General features: G+C 36.8%; 1 protein-coding gene across 8 annotated transcripts in view; it reads left to right on the top strand.

Annotated features, from left to right (window-relative positions):
* The window catches only part of WRN (WRN RecQ like helicase), a 144,628-nt gene that overhangs the window by 115,593 nt on the left and 12,403 nt on the right, over nucleotides 1-16,632 (top strand). For all 8 annotated transcript variants that reach the window (XM_059156399.1, XM_059156397.1, XM_059156393.1 and 5 more), the window contains 3 exons: nucleotides 1,423-1,537; nucleotides 5,951-6,082; nucleotides 8,654-8,816. In XM_059156399.1, coding sequence (XP_059012382.1) covers nucleotides 1,423-1,537; nucleotides 5,951-6,082; nucleotides 8,654-8,816 — 410 coding nt within the window. The remainder of the gene's footprint in view (nucleotides 1-1,422; nucleotides 1,538-5,950; nucleotides 6,083-8,653; nucleotides 8,817-16,632) is intronic.

Raw genomic sequence — 16,632 nt, 5'->3', positions numbered from 1 at the left:
CTGCCTTGTCGTTTCCTTGATTTCCCAAAACTCCTGCTAGGAAATCCTTCAAGATTTTCTCCATAAGTCTTTCATGCTCTTAGCAGCAAAGGAATTCCTTTCCCCTGAATTCATAAAGGACTTTAAAATGTAAATTTAGAAGATGCTTCTGTGACACATCTCACATAATGCTTTATTTTTTGTTATTATTGGTATATGTGCTTGTATCTTCCAGATTGTAAACTCTGAATAAAGACACTGTTTTCCTCATTATTTTGTGTCTTCCAAAGCACCTGGCACAATGCCTAATAAAGATGAGGTGATCAATAAGTATTTAGAAGAAATTATTTCCAAAGAACAGTTTTTGAAGGACACCTGAGTGGCTCAGTGGGTTAAGCTTCTGCCTGCTGCTCTCCCTGCTTGTGCTCTCTCTCTCTCTCTCTCTCTGACAAATAAAGAAATAAATAAAATCTTTCCAAAAAATTTCTATCTTTAAAAGAAAAAAAGCAGTTGCCTGATAATTGTATTCGCCCTTTTTCTTTTTTGAATTTTATTTATTTATTTGTGAGAGAGAGCACACACAAGCAGGGGAAGCAGCAGACCGAGGGAGAAGCAGGCTCCCTGCTGAGCAAGGAGCCTGATATGAGACTCTATCCCTGGATCCTGGGATCATGACCTGGGCCAAAGGCAGATGCTTAACCAACTGAGTCATCCAGGCATCCCAATTGTATTCATCTTTTATACTTTCTTTAAAAAAAATTGTTTTTGTCATTAAGTTTTATCCAAAAGATGTTACTTTAGTGTAGGAATTTTAATAATATAGTGCTTATATTTTAAAATAATTATTTTATTAAAAGTGAATATTCAAAAACCACATTTCAATATTTAGTGAAGATAATTTAAAGGAAAATGAGTAATAATTAGATTGGCAGATTTTTAGAAAGTAGACATTATACAATCTCTTGGATTTTGGACACAATAAGAAATACTGAGTTAAAAGCCTAAAGTAGTTAGCAAGTTTATTATTACAGGTAAATAGTTTGTATATAATGAATGAGATTTTCTTTTGTATTTCTTAGCCTCTTGGTTATCCTCAGAGCCTCATAGTTTTTTTTAATATCTGTAAAAATAGTAATAGTGATAAGATCAGTAATAGAGTAGAACATTAGCCTGTTTCTTCATGCTAATGGCCTGTTTGCCAGTTAGTACTGTGTTTTTGTGGTGATATAATGGTGGTGGTGTTTTTATTCAAAAACTGCTAAAATAAAAATCTTTAAATGGTGGAAAGCTAAGAGAAACATCATTACTTGTATTACACATTGCTTTTGGTTAATGGAAAAATATACATTTATTAAGTATTAATATGAAGCTAAACATCAGCTATGTTGCTGGAGTGATGATGTTTTAGTGGTTTCTTGACTTCTTAATTTTTTTAAATGACAGACCTACTACGTTTGAAAATGTGAAAAGGATCGATGGTGTGTCTGAAGGCAAAGCTAATATGTTGACCCCTCTGTTGGAAGTCATCAAAGATTTCTGTCAAATAAATAGCATTCAGGTAAAATACTGTGGTGTGCAGGAATTGTGAGAGAATGAACATTTTTTGATGATTTAAAAAACACCTTTGAAAAACATTTTCTCCCTTTACAGTTGACCCTTGAACAATGTGGGAGGTTAGGGACACTGACCCCCACACCATCAAAAATCCATGTATAATTTTTGACTCCCCCAAAACTTAACCATTAATAGTTTACTATTGACTAAAAGCCTTACTGAGAACACATATAGTTGATTAACACATATTTTGTATGTTATATGTCTTATTTACTGTATTCTTTGGTTGTTGTTGTTTTTTAAGATTTTATTTATTTATTTGGGAGAGAGAGAGCCCGAGAGCACAAGCAGGGATGGGGGGAAGGGCAGAGAGAGGAGAAGCCAACTTCCTACTGAGCGGACAGCCCGACTCTAGGCTCAAACCCAGGACCCTGAGATCATTACCTGAGCTGAAGACAGATGCTTAAAAGACTGAGCCACACCGGTGCCCCAAATACTATTTTCTTGTAATAAAGTAAGGTAGAGAAAAAAAAAAGTTATTAAGAAAATCATAAGGGAGGAATGCCTGGGCGGGTCAGTTGGTTAAGTGTCCGCTCCCGTCATCATCTCAGGGTCATGAGATATAGCGCTGCCTTGGGCTTTACGCTCAGCCAGGAATCTGCTTGAGAATCTCTCTCTCCCTCTCACTCTGCCTTTCTCCCATGCTCGTGCATACGCTCTCTTTCTCTCTCCCTTTCAAATAAATAAATAAATCTTAAAAAAAAAATCATAAGGGGTTGACGAAGGGAAGGTGGGCAGGGGATGGGTTAAATGGGTGACGGGTATTAAGGAGGGCACTTTTGTGGAGCGCTGGGTGTTGTAGGTAAGTGATTAATCACTAAATTCTACTCCTGAAACCAATATTACACTATATGTTAAGTAACTAGAATTTAAATAAAAACTTGAAACAAAACAAATTATAGGGAAGAGAAAATATGTTTTAGCACTGTACTGTATTTATTGAAAAAGTCTGCATCTAAGTGGACCTGGCCACTTCACACTATCTTGTTCAAGGGTCAGCTGTGTTTTCATTTCTACACTGGACACTTAGAAAATCAATTCAGATTACTCTTGTAGTAAATCACCTACAAAAACATGTTACCTAATTTTTAAGATGATGCTTAAGTAGTTGTCCAGGCTGCTCATGTCTTTCTGTTCTGTTGAGTGATTTTGCTTTTCAATTTGAAAAAGTACTGTGTTTTAGGTTGATAAATTATTTTACTTTCAGATGGAGATAGAAATTAAAGCTGCAAAGTTAACCTTGCTATCACTTGGCATGGAGCCCAGCCACTTTCTTTTCTGTTTTGTTTATTTTATTCCCTAATTACCCTCTCCTTCCAGTCATGCTGTCCTTTGATATTAAATAGAATACATGTTCTTCTCTTCAGTCTTAATAGCATTTTCTTCCTATTCTTTTATTACTCTTTGTTCTACCATAAATGGCCATTTCCACAAGGATCCTTTGGGTTTCTTTCTTTAAACCCCACATTCAGACTCTATTAGCTTTGTGTACTCTGACATAGGAGTAAGGCATTGTGAGGTAGTAGAAAGTCTACTAAACTCAGAATCAGGGAATTAGGAATTTAATTCTCCCATGGTCTACCTGTTGAAGCCGAATGTGTTCTTTTTTTTTTTTTTTAATTTTTTATTTTTTATAAACATATATTTTTATCCCCAGGGGTACAGGTCTGTGAATCACCAGGTTTACACACTTCACAGCACTCACCAAAGCACATACCCTCCCCAATGTCCATAATCCCACCCCCTTCTCCCAAACCCCCTCCCCCCAGCAAACCTCAGTTTGTTTTGTGAGATTAAGAGTCACTTATGGTTTGTCTCCCTTCCAATCCCATCTTGTTTCAAAAGATTTATTTGACAAGCCAGGGGAGGAACACAGGAAGAGGGAGAAGCAGACTTCCTGCTCCACTGGAGGCTGGGGGAGTGGTATGGGGCTCCATCCCAGGATGCTGAGATCATGAACTGAGCTGAAGGTAGATGCTTAACTGACTGAGCCACCCAGGCACCCCCCCCCCTTTTTTTTAAAGAGTTTATTTATTAGAGAGAATGAGGAGGGGAGGGACAGAAGGAAAAGGACAAGCAGACTCCCCATTGAGCAGGGAGCCTGACTCTGTATGTGTTCTTTAACATCTTTAGGTTTCCATTTCCTGACTACAATGGAAAGGATACTTTCCTTCCCCATATTAAGGAAACAATAGATTAATTAGAAAGACAAAAGATAGGAATGCCTGGTTGGCTCAATCATTTAAGCCTCTGACTCTTAAGATTTTGGCTCTGATCATGATCTTGGAGTCCTGGGTTCTGCACTCAGCAGGGTGTCTGCTTCTCTCTCTCTCTCTCTCTCTCTCTCTCTCACTCCTTTTGCCCCTTCCTCTGCTCACACACACACTGTCTCTCAAATAAATAAATAAAGCTTAACAAAAAAAGAAAGACAAAAGATAAGGGGTGGGTATAAAAAGTTGGAAGCATTAAAAGTATGGAAGGCAGTATTAAGAGGTTGTTTTCGCTTCTAAGAATCTCCTGTAAGCCTTGGACACGCACATTTGGATCCCCCTTTAAAAATCTGATATGTCTTGTCACAGAATAGTTGTGTTTTGGGGAGTAGATTTGCATTATCCTTCTCTGTGAGCTTGTTTTTATGTATACATGTGTGCAAATATGAATGTAAGTGGTTACATTGGAATGCAAATTCATTAATTTATCATGAGAATTGTAACTGAGAAGTTTCACCAGACCCAACCAGCATCTTCCCCTCTCCTATTGAGTAAGAAGGTATATGGGAAGCCAGCTTATCTGACAGTCGCTTAGAAAGCCTGGAATATCACAAGGGGAATTCTGATAGTGTCAGAGTAGTCTGTCACATCAAGGCAGATTAGGCATTGTCCTACATTACTTGCCAGGGAAACTGTTACATTCAAATCTAGTTAGCCAAGATGTCTTGTCATCTGAACAGTGCTTGGCTAGGTATTGCCTGCTTTGGTCCTTCTGCCTTTCTTATTTATGTTTCCACTGATTTCCTACTTATGTTTCCATTGATCACTCTCTGTTCATATAATCTTTTATCTACACAGAGCATGATTTGATTAGACTTTTGCTTAATTAGAATAGCCCTTCCTTCTTGAGATTACTGCCCTCATAGTACTTTGCTTAGTGTTTTGAATGTTCCTAAACCCTTTAGTCTCAGATTTACAGATGACATCATGATTTTGTCCTATAAGTACTAAAATCTTCATGGATTTGCCAGTATAATTCACAGTGGTCACATTTCTAAGACCTTGATATCGGGGTATCCCATTGTTGCCTCCAGCTATAGCCTATACCGATAGACTGAGGAATCGGGCTAATGGGGTCTGATATTAAGCATGCCTAGCATTTTAAGGCCAGATTTGACATTGTTAAGGTCTCAGATAGAAACACTTCATTTAATAAAAAATATTCTTCCTTGAAAATCTAGAGGTGCCTAGAAACAACTTGTGGTATCGTCTAGCTTCTTTGTTCCCCAAATTGCATTGTCCCAGGTATCTGAACTAATCTACAGACTCACTTATTTATTTAGGGTAGAAATGGACTGCTGTGGGTTACAATACGCCAATTTCTGTTGGATTTAATTCTTTTAAATTGGTGCTTATGTTTTGAAAAGTAAAGTTGGCATGGGGAAAACTATTCTTAATCCATGCGAATCATACATCATATAATTCTATCATAACTCTCACTTGGTCTTTACATATTTTCAGGCTCTTAAAAAATTCCACTATTGCTCTATTAATCTCATTTTTCAATCCTTTGTCTGCTTTTTCTCTTTTAAACGTTTCCTAAGGAACCGTATTTAAGAATTTACATAATGCTTCAAGCTTAGAGCCACAGTTTGTATGTATCTTTTTAAACTATATGTATATAGTAGTAATGTATTTACTTACAAAATGTTAGCAGAATTTGTGACTATGGTATCAAAATTTGAATATTAATTTGGTTTATTCATTCATTCAGTGTTCACTTCCAGAGATTAAGGGACTAATTTAGAGTCAGAGTGGTCAACATTATAGTTCATTTTTTATTCCCTCTTTCTTGGCTAAAGGAGAGACTAGAAATTTCTAGCTTTATAACCATGTTTACTATTACATATATCTTATTTAAAAACTTACTCCCTCCATCTTTATTTTACCTTTTTAGATCAATATGTAAAAACAAAAACAAAAAGAAAACAAAACCCTTTTTCAGCTCTTCATATAAAGGGAATTTTTGATCATTCCTTTGAAGTTTTGTGTATTTTTTTTCCCCTCATGCCTAATGATCATACTGATGCTTTATCATTATATTGATATTATTATTGATCATTTGTGTTACATTTAAAATTTTGTAGACAGACCTCTTTTCAAGGACAAAACCTCAGGAAGAACAAAGGAACAGTGTGGTGGCAAAAAATGAAGCATGCTCCCTTTCACAGCCTATGGCCATCACGTATTACTTATTCCAAGAAAAGAAGATGTCTTTGGTTAGTATTTTACTTTCAAGTTAACAGATTTTCAAATTTATCTAAACGTGTTCTTATCAGCTTTTCAAATAGTAAAATTGTGACTTGGGTTAAATTTCTTCTAATCTTGCAGTATTTTATATTGTTTCATTTTACATTTAATCTAGGGCTAGAATGTCATTTTCTTTTTCTGCCAAACCTACCTTTGTCAATTAATTAAAAAGAGTAAGTGTACTTTGGTTACTTTGTAGAGGTTGTATCAGAGGTTCTGCTGAACATATTTACAGCTTAGGGATATTAGAGCAGTTGTATTTTAAGACTGTTTTTTTTTAAACTGGGATTAATAGTTTAAAAACATTTAGCATATGTACTGATAAGAAATAATCTCCAAGATATATTAAGGAAAAGGAAGATGGATAGCAGTGTGAAAAGCATAAATGAAGTGAGTGTATATATGCATGCTTATATATTAACATATTTTTGTGTATGTATACAAAAATGCGTAAACTGTCTTTGGAAGGATGTCCAAGAAGCTGGAAATAAGTTTTTAAAAAACAGCTTGCTTTTCATTCTAGATCCTCTACTATTATTTTCTATTTTAAACCATGCCTGATTGGTCTTTGAAAAAAATCTTAATTACTGTGAAAAATGGCCACACTTAATGTTTCTTCACTGTTCTGGCCTCAGTCCTTAAGGCTGTTGAGGTTTCTTTAAATATACAAAATGAAGAGTATAACTTAGTGGAATAGGGACAGAATTAGGCTTCCAGCTCGGTTTAACTAATTTGAATTCCTATCCTCTCTGTCATTAAATTGATTTGGAAAAGGCTATATGGTCCTGTGCCTGCTTTTCATGTTCTCTGTGTCTGTATTCGCTAGGCTATATTATACTTCTTATTCTGGTTAAAATCCAGTATAAATAAGAAAAACAGTTTATAGCTTGTCTTCATCACTTAATAGATGTTCTAATTAAACAGTCAGATTCCTGAACTTAAAAGTACAAAAGCCATTATAGAAGAAACCCAACAATTCCATTGTACTATTTTTTTTTTTTTAAAGATTTTATTTATTTATTTGACAGAGAGAAATCACAAGTAGATGGAGAGGCAGGCAGAGAGAGAGAGGGAAGCAGGCTCCCTGCTGAGCAGAGAGCCCAATGCGGGCCTCGATCCCAGAACCCTGAGATCATGACCTGAGCCGAAGGCAGCGGCTTAACCCACTGAGCCACCCAGGCGCCCTCCATTGTACTATTTTTGAAGTGAATTGCATGATAAATAGAAATTTTAAGTTCAGTTTCTTATTTAAATAGTAACTTACATGTGTTAAATATGCTTATAAATACATAATTTGACCATATATATAGTATAACTGAATACTAAGAAAATTTGTTGTAGCCTCCAAATTTTCTGAATAAAAGTACATTGTAATACTCAGCCCTGATACATGGTTTCATGTATTGTATTATATATTCATGATTAAAAATACAGAGTGGTATATTTTCATTGATATCTTTTGCTATTTTTTTTGTATATTATTGTGTAATATCATGGTATAATTATCTGTTCCTCCCAGGGGCTGAGAGGGTCTGTGCCAGTTAACCACAAAATTAAACATGCCTAAGGACTAATTAATCAGGAGCAATAATACAATTAGTTCTAGGTAATTTGATGCCTGGTATCAAATAACCCTGATATTATGCACACATGGTGCAGACCGTGTAGTAGAAAAAGGTAGACATTTAATGAGGTAACTTAAAACCTACCTTTGAAGGCTGAAAATACTGCTTTAAATGCTCCGTTCTGTGAAAGTACAGCCTTCACATAAATACAGTCCAAATTCAGACTTCCAAGATGCATTAAAAGAAGGTATCATGAAATAATCTAGAGCTGCATAAACTTCCTGAGTATTTAAAAGAATGTTTTATCAAATGTACATCTTAAATGGATTTGGAGCTACTTTTGTTTAAAAAGCTACATAAAATATGTAACGCTATCCTAAATTTAAAACAATTCATGTTAAGTTTAATGCTAGGCAAAAAACGACAGCTCTTGATAAATTGTGGTTATTATTTTATGAATAGAGCCAATATAAAACACCCTATTAAAGTTTTCTCAAGAACCGTTTATAGAATGCATCCGGAGCCTTGCACTATCACTAAGCATTTTAGGATTTGTCTTCTTGGACATTCACATAACTAAAGTACCGTGTGTTAGTTCAATTATAGAGAATATTGGATTACAATTTATGATATTTTCAGAAGGCTGTGGCAGTTATTAGATTTACACAGAATGATCAGTCTCTGCCACTAATGGGTTTTCGAAGTGAACAATTACCGAGGGATGATGATTGAGTTCTTAGCTAAAGCTGCAGGATTTTGTTTTATTCACTGTAGTAAGGATAAAAGGTAGAACATGTAGAGATCTGTAACATGGGTAGTTTTAAAGAAATAGTGAAAATGAAAATTTTAAGTGAAGGTTCAGTGCATTATTTCTTGGTGAACATTGACTACCTGAAGGTTTTGGACATTTTATTTACATATGGTACATTGCAAACTCTTAAGACCTTGTTGGTGGTTTTGCTCCTGTTTCTCTAGATAAGTATAGCCCAGGAGAGGGCTATGCCTGTCACAACGGTTGGGATGCACTTAACCCAAGCACTGAAAGCTGGCTGCCCACTTGATATGGAACGAGCAGGCCTGACTCTGGAGGTTCAGAAGATTATCGCTGATGTTATCCGAAACCCTCCCATCAACTCAGGTGATGCTCTGACCCTCAATGACTCGAGTCATTAGTAAACAAGCAACCCACTCGCATTTTTCACTTTACCAGCATTAACCCCTTATGCTACAAGGGAAACTTTACTTTTGTAATGCTTTTTCTGTTGTTTTTGAAAAACAGTCTTTCTTCCCATTATCAGAGGAAAGTCTGAATCTGAGAAATTCCTGTATTCCTTTGCAGCTTTAAATTATGACTTCTGCTCCCATTCCCAAACTGGGCTTTCATCCTTTTCTAACTTCTACCTCATCTCTTGGTAAAAACACATTTTTTTTTTCCATATTCATTTCTCATAGCTTACTGATTTCTCATTTTCCCCTAAATCTTACAGATTCCTTGTCATTGGCCCACGTAAGTAATCTTTCTAAGCAGTGCAATCAGTGGTCTCAGTCGCTGTGGTGTTGAAGGGATGGTCCTTGGTCTCTTGGCCCCTTGTAGAAGGGCTTCCAGTTGTCCCTTTGCTGCAGAGTGTCAGCTGGGCTCGTGGAGACTGAGCACAGTTGCCTGCCCTGCAGAAAGTTTTAGATTATCTCTTTTTTTACAGAATTAAGGATTAGGTACCTCAGAGGATTTTTTCCCCATAAATGTACAAACTAGATGTGTTTTAACTCAGTATATTTTCAGACTCTTAGGACAGAACATACTGACTCTTAGGACAGTAGACATACAGAAAGCCTTATCTCAGGAACTGCAATGCAAATACTTAAATTTTTATTAACTTGAATTCTTGGGAACAACTAGGTGGTCCCCCCAGAAATCTAAAAATAAGGGAAATACGATCACGCTCTGAAAGTACAGTCAATACTGTACTAAATTGGTCAGAACAAAATTATTAAAGTCACCTTAAAGACAGCATTGGGCATCTGGGTGCTCCCTAGGGAGTTGGGTTATCCCTTAGGGGACTGACTTGATTTTCGCTCAGGTCTTGATCTCAGGGTCATGAACCTGAGCCCCAAGTTGGGCTCTGTGCTCAGCACAGAGTGTACTTCAGATTTTCTCTCCCTTTGCTTTTGCCCCTCTTCCTGCTTGTACTGTCTCTCTAAATAAATAAACTCTTTAAAAAACATATTTAAAAAGACAGCATTAATTCTGAACTCCAGAAAGACTTGACTGAAGTGTAAAGAAAGAACACCTTCATGTGTTGCATTGGTCAACTGTGGAAGCACAGGAGAAAGACAGGGACAAATCTGGGCAGTGGTCATCTAAATTATTCTCAGGGAACTAAAATTTTTCTTCCTTTTTTTTCTTAAAACATTATTTACTTATTTATTCAAATTTCTTTCTTTCTTTCTTTCTTTCTCTCTCTCTCTCTTTCTTTCTTTCTTTCTTTCTCTTCCTTTCTTTCTTTTTAAGATTTTTATTTATTTATTTGACAGAGAGAGACATAGTGAGAGAGGGAACACAAGCAGGGGGAGTGGGAGAGGAAGAAGCAGGCTTCCTGCTGAGCAGAGAGCCCAATGTGGGGCTCAATCCCAGGATCCTGAGATCATAACCTGAGCTGAAGGCAGATGCCTAACGATTGAGCCACCCAGATGCCCTGTTATTATTATTATTATTGTTGTTACTATTTTAAAGTAATCTCTCTGCACAATCTCTCTGTGAGGCTCAAACTCACAACTCAAGAATCCCGTGCTCTCCTAACTCAGCCAGCCAGGTCCCCTAAAATTTTTTCTTTGTATTATACCATATTAAAGTTGTACTGCTGATTATTTACAAGAAGGAAATATGCAATTTCTAATCCTGGCCAACAAGACTTCAAGTATACTGAGGGCCTGTTGATAAGTTATGCCAAGATCTTATTTGAGGAAAATAACAACTAATTCTGCTTCTATATCACTTCCTCACTTTCTGGTTACAATTTGATTTTTCATGTAGGTCTATCTATAGTGAAAGTATGCACTAGTCATGCTAATCTGGGTACTTATCTATGTGAAATTATAAACCCATTATTGTAAATCAGTGAACTGACAATCTGTGAACATGGTTAATGTGGATCTATTAAGGTAAAGTTGGGTTTCTAAATCTGAAAACCTTAGGGCCATATCCTGGACTGCGATAAAACATCCAAGGTAACTTAGCTTTGAGTCCTCTTACAAGAAAGCTAAGCAGCTATCCTGGTCCCATTCCAGTGTAACTCCAGCAGCCACCTAACTAGAAATTAAGGCAGAGAAAGGAAAGCAGTAATTATTCTATAGAGTTAGAATTGTGATCATATAAAACCTCTCTTTCTCCAATGCAAAGTAAAATAGTATTTTAGAGAAGGTAAAAAAAAACTCAGATATCATCTTAATTTTAATACATTTGGTGTTTTTTTCTTTATGTATGTATGTATGTATGTATGTATAATCTCTCCGGACATAAAGAAATGTATGTGTCTTTTGATGAGCTGTTGGATAGTAGGCCGTATTATCTGAGTTTGTGCAGCTTTTTTTCTTTTTTCGTTTTCCCTTTGTGACTATTATTGACGGTCTGTTGTAAATCCTGAGTACTGATGGGTGTGTTAGCCTGGTCAGTAAGAGCAAAGGCTCTGGTAACAGCTGATTCACTTCGACATAGGCTGCACCACTTCAAAGCCATGTGACTTTGGGTGAATGGCCCAGTGTCCCTAAGCTTCAGTTTCCTTATCTCTAAAACAGGGCAAGATAATGTAGCCTCTTCTTACAGAACTGTGAGAAATAATTAGATACTGACTGACAGAACGCTCTGGCACCTATAAATATTTTGTAGATGGTGATGGTGGCAGTGATGGTGATTATAACGATATGAATGAAGAAGTAGATGGTAAGATCTTATAGCTTCTTAAAAATACCCTCCAGGGGGCCTGGGTGGCTCAGTGGGTTAAAGCCTCCGCCTTCAGCTCAGGTGATGATCCCAGGGTCCTGGGATCGAGCCCCACATCGGACTCTGCTCAGTGGGGAACCTGCTTCCTCCTCTCTCTGCCTGCCTCTCTGCCTACCTGTGATGTTTGTCAAATAAATAAAATCATTTTAAAAAAACCCTCTAAATATGATTGCTTTTATACTCTATCCTTTTTAGTAGCTAATTAAGAAAATAAGTTAATAAAAAAGTGTACAAGAAGTAAGATTTTAGGAGCGCCTGGGTGGCTCAGTGGGTTAAGCCTCTGCCTTTGGCTCAGGTCATGATCTGAGCCCCCTCATCATGCTCTCTGCTCAGTGGGGAGCCTGCTTCCTCCTGTCTCTCTCTGCCTGCCTTTCTGCCTACTGTGATCTCTCTCTGTCAAATAAATATATAAAATCTTTAAAAAAACAAAAAAAGAGAGATTTTAAAACTGAACTTTTTTTTAAAAAAGATTTTGTTTATTTATTTGAGAGAGACAGTGAGAGAGAACATGAGAGAGGAGATGGTCTGAGGGAGAAGCAGACTCCCCGTGGAGCTGGGAGCCCGATGTGGGACTTTATCCTAGGACTCTGGGATCATGACCTGAGCTGAAGGCAGATGCTTAACCAACTGAGCCACCTGGGCACCCTAAAACTGAACTTTATAGAACCTTAAGACTTTAAGGTTTAATTCAGGCTGGTTATAATTACCTTTTTTTTTTTTCAAGTACTGAAGAATTCTTGGGCAAATATTATTGAGTGACATAAAATAGATGTTCTAATTTCAGTTCATTATTGGCAGGAGAAAATGGTAGAGGAGGATTTAAGATTCTGTTATTTACCCAATTACTGACAACATTTATTTTATTTGGCGATGGTGAAGAATCCAGGTATTGCTAAGTTGCTTTCCAAATCATATAGTTGTAAAGTTAGGATTTTAGATTTGGGAAGGAAATTGGAAATCATTAAATTTTCACTTTACGAATCCCGCCCTGTTTTAGAGAGAGGAATTTGAGGCCTAGAGAGTTGCAAATTGTTAAAAGATTAATGACTGAGCAAGTTTTTCTTTTTACTATACCATGTTAAAGTGTACTGCCAACTATTTAAAGAAAGAAATATGCAAGTTCTTTTTTGGTTTAAGGTTTTATTTATTTAGAGAGTGAAAGAGAGCGAGAGAGAGCGAGCACCGAGTGAGCAAGGCAGGGGTTGGGGAGCAGAGCGAGAGAGACAATTCCACTTTGACTCCGAGCTCATGGGGAACCCAAGGTGGGGCTCAATCCCAGAACCCTGAGATCATGACCTGAGCTGAAATCAAGAATTCGTTAGATACCCTGAAGTATGCAGTTTCTAATCCTGATACAAGATTTGGGTTTATAAACTTCTAATTGATAGGTAAAATAGATATACTTAATTATATTCAGTTTAACATATTTTATGTATAGTGCCTTTAAATATTCTCTATCTAGTCTCCTCTAAATTTTGATTTTAGCAATTTTAATTTCTGACATTAGACAACTTTTTTTTTTTTTTTAAAGATTTTATTTATTTATTTGACAGAGAGAAATCACAAGTAGGCAGAGAGGCAGGCAGAGAGAGAGAGGAGGAAGCAGGCTCCCCGCTGAGCAGAGAGCCCGATGCGGGACTCGATCCCAGGACCCTGAGATCATGACCCGAGCCGAAGGCAGCGGCCCAACCCACTGAGCCACCCAGGCGCCCCAGACAACTTTTTTAAATTAAAAATTATTAAAGCCAGGGTACCTGGGTGGCTCAGTCATTAAGCATATGCCTTCAGCTCAGGTCATGATCCCAGAGTCCTGGGATCAAGTCCCACATCAGGCTGTCTGCTCAGCAGGGAGTCTGCTTCTCCATCTACTTCTGTTCTCTCAGATAAATAAAATCTTTAAAAAAAATTAAAGTCAAACAATATATAAATGTGAATATAAAATTGCACATAGAATTGCACAGCCTGATTCAACAAATATCTGAGAGAAGAGAAGCATCTGTAATCAATAGTGACTAAAACAGTATTTAAAACATTTATGTTTACCATTATATACTGAATATAGCAAATAAATTTTCATTTAGGGATAAGTACTAAATTGAATTTTAAAGAAGGGAGAACACTTTTAAATTCATCTTTCTGTCAGTATACTGTATATAGGTTATACAATACAATATGAAAAAATATATTATTGTAATTTACTTCCAAAGCAAAAATTGATAAAGTTAAGATTATGGGAACTCAATTTTCTTTTGATTATACACTTATGGTATGTAAGACAACAGTTTTTTGTTTTTTTTTACTTTTTTTTTTTGTTTTTTATTTTATTTTTTATTTTTTTATTTTTTATAAACATATATTTTTATCCCCAGGGGTACAGGTCTGTGAATCACCAGGTTTACACACTTCACAGCACTCACCAAAGCACATACCCTCCCCAATGTCCATAATCCCACCCCCTTCTCCCAAACCCCCTCCCCCCAGCAACCCTCAGTTTGTTTTGTGAGATTAAGAGTCACTTATGGTTTGTCTCCCTCCCAATCCCATCTTCTTTCATTTATTCTTCTCCTACCCACTTAAGCCCCCATGTTGCATCACCACTTCCTCATATCAGGGAGATCATATGATAGTTGCCTTTCTCTGCTTGACTTATTTCGCTAAGCATGATACGCTCTAGTTCCATCCATGTTGTCGCAAATGGCAAGATTTCATTTCTTTTGATGGCTGCATAGTATTCCATTGTGTATATATACCACATCTTCTTGATCCATTCATCTGTTGATGGACATCTAGGTTCTTTCCATAGTTTGGCTATTGTGGACATTGCTGCTATAAACATTCGGGTGCACGTGCCCCTTTGGATCATTACGTTTGTATCTTTAGGGTAAATACCCAATAGTGAAATTGCTGGGTCATAGGGCAGTTCTATTTTCAACATTTTGAGGAACCTCCATGCTGTTTTCCAGAGTGGCTGCACCAGCTTGCATTCTCACCAACAGTGTAGGAGACTTCCCCTTTCTCCGCATCCTCGCCAGCATCTGTCATTTCCTGACTTGTTGATTTTAGCCATTCTGACTGGTGTGAGGTGATATCTCATTGTGGTTTTGATTTGTATTTCCCTGATGCCGAGTGATATGGAGCACTTTTTCATGTGTCTGTTGGCCATCTGGATGTCTTCTTTGCAGAAATGTCTGTTCATGTCCTCTGCCCATTTCTTGATTGGATTATTTATTCTTTGGGTGTTGAGTTTGCTAAGTTCTTTATAGATTCTGGACACTAGTCCTTTATCTGATATGTCGTTTGCAAATATCTTCTCCCATTCTGTCAGTTGTCTTTTGATTTTGTTCACTGTTTCCTTTGCTGTGCAAAAGCTTTTGATCTTGATGAAATCCCAGTAGTTCATTTTTGCCCTTGCTTCCCTTGCCTTTGGCGCTGTTCCTAGGAAGATGTTGCTGCGGCTGAGGTCGAAGAGGTTGCTGCCTGTGTTCTCCTCAAGGATTTTGATGGATTCCTTTCGCACATTGAGGTCCTTCATCCATTTTGAGTCTATTTTTGTGTGTGGTGTAAGGAAATGGTCCAATTTCATTTTTCTGCATGTGGCTGTCCAATTTTCCCAGCACCATTTATTGAAGAGGCTGTCTTTTTTCCATTGGACATTTTTTCCTGCTTTGTCGAAGATTAGTTGACCGTAGAGTTGAGGGTCTATTTCTGGGCTCTCTATTCTGTTCCATTGATCTATGTGTCTGTTTTTGTGCCAGTACCATGCTGTCTTGATGATGACAGCTTTGTAATAGAGCTTGAAGTCCGGAATTGTGATGCCACCAACGTTGGCTTTCTTTTTCAATATCCCTTTGGCTCTTTGAGGTCTTTTCTGGTTCCATATAAATTTTAGAATTATTTGTTCCATTTCTTTGAAAAAGATGGATGGTACTTTGATAGGAATTGCATTAAATGTGTAGATTGCTTTAGGTAGCATAGACATTTTCACAGTATTTATTCTTCCAATCCAGGAGCATGGAACATTTTTCCATTTCTTTGTGTCTTCCTCAATTTCTTTCATGAGTACTTTATAGTTTTCTGAGTATATACTAAGACAACAGTTTTTGATGTGAAACTTTACTTTTGAATTCTTGTTTTTCCTTGATAAAATACTGTTTGTTCTCCTATTTGAGAAAACATTGTGCAGATGGGGGCTTCTGGGTGGCTCAGCGGGTCAAGCCTCTGTCTTTGGCTCAGGTCATGATCTTGGGGTCCTGGGATGGAGCCCTGTATCGGGCTCTCTGCTCAGCAGGGAGCCTGCTTCCCCCTCTCTCTCCGCCTGCCTCTCTGCCTACTTGTGGTCTCTCTCTATAAATAAATAAAATCTCTCTCTCTTATAAATAAAATTTAAAAAAGAAAAAGAAAAGAAAAAAATGCAGATGGACTTACTACATTAATGATTCGGGTATGTTTTTTTTTTTTAATTTAATTGTAGCTCTATCACATATTTTGGTGTTTAAATGAACAAGTTTGATTGGCACTTAAATTTTTCAAAATTCTGAATTGAGAATTCTCTATGTTTTGTTATGGCATAATATACCTGAAAATAGAGTAATTCTGAGTTGAGAAATCATATGTATTATTTCATGCTGTCTTATTTGCTAAGTATCTTTTGTCCTTGTAATTTAATATTTAAAGGAATTCTATAACATTTTAATCTTTTAGTTTATCCACACTTATGTAATTTTAAGCTTCTTTTATGGAGTTGAAATTCTAACTATGCTTAAGAATAAATTAAGGCATTTAATGAGGTGTCTAGGTAATATTTTGAATAATTTCATTCTTCCATTCTTTATGTGCATGTAACTGGAAAATTAAGGGTGGCTTCTAAGGGACCTGACACAAAAATAGGAGTAATATGATCTCTTTTAAAGCACTGGAGTGCAGCCGGTGTTCATTATTCTCCCAATAGAAATTTTCA

The sequence above is a fragment of the Mustela lutreola genome, chromosome 18, assembly GCF_030435805.1.
Source record: "Mustela lutreola isolate mMusLut2 chromosome 18, mMusLut2.pri, whole genome shotgun sequence".
NCBI classification, from domain to species: domain Eukaryota; kingdom Metazoa; phylum Chordata; class Mammalia; order Carnivora; family Mustelidae; genus Mustela; species Mustela lutreola.
The sequence above is the reverse complement of the archived record's forward strand: the minus strand, read 5'-3'. Positions and strand labels throughout refer to the sequence as shown.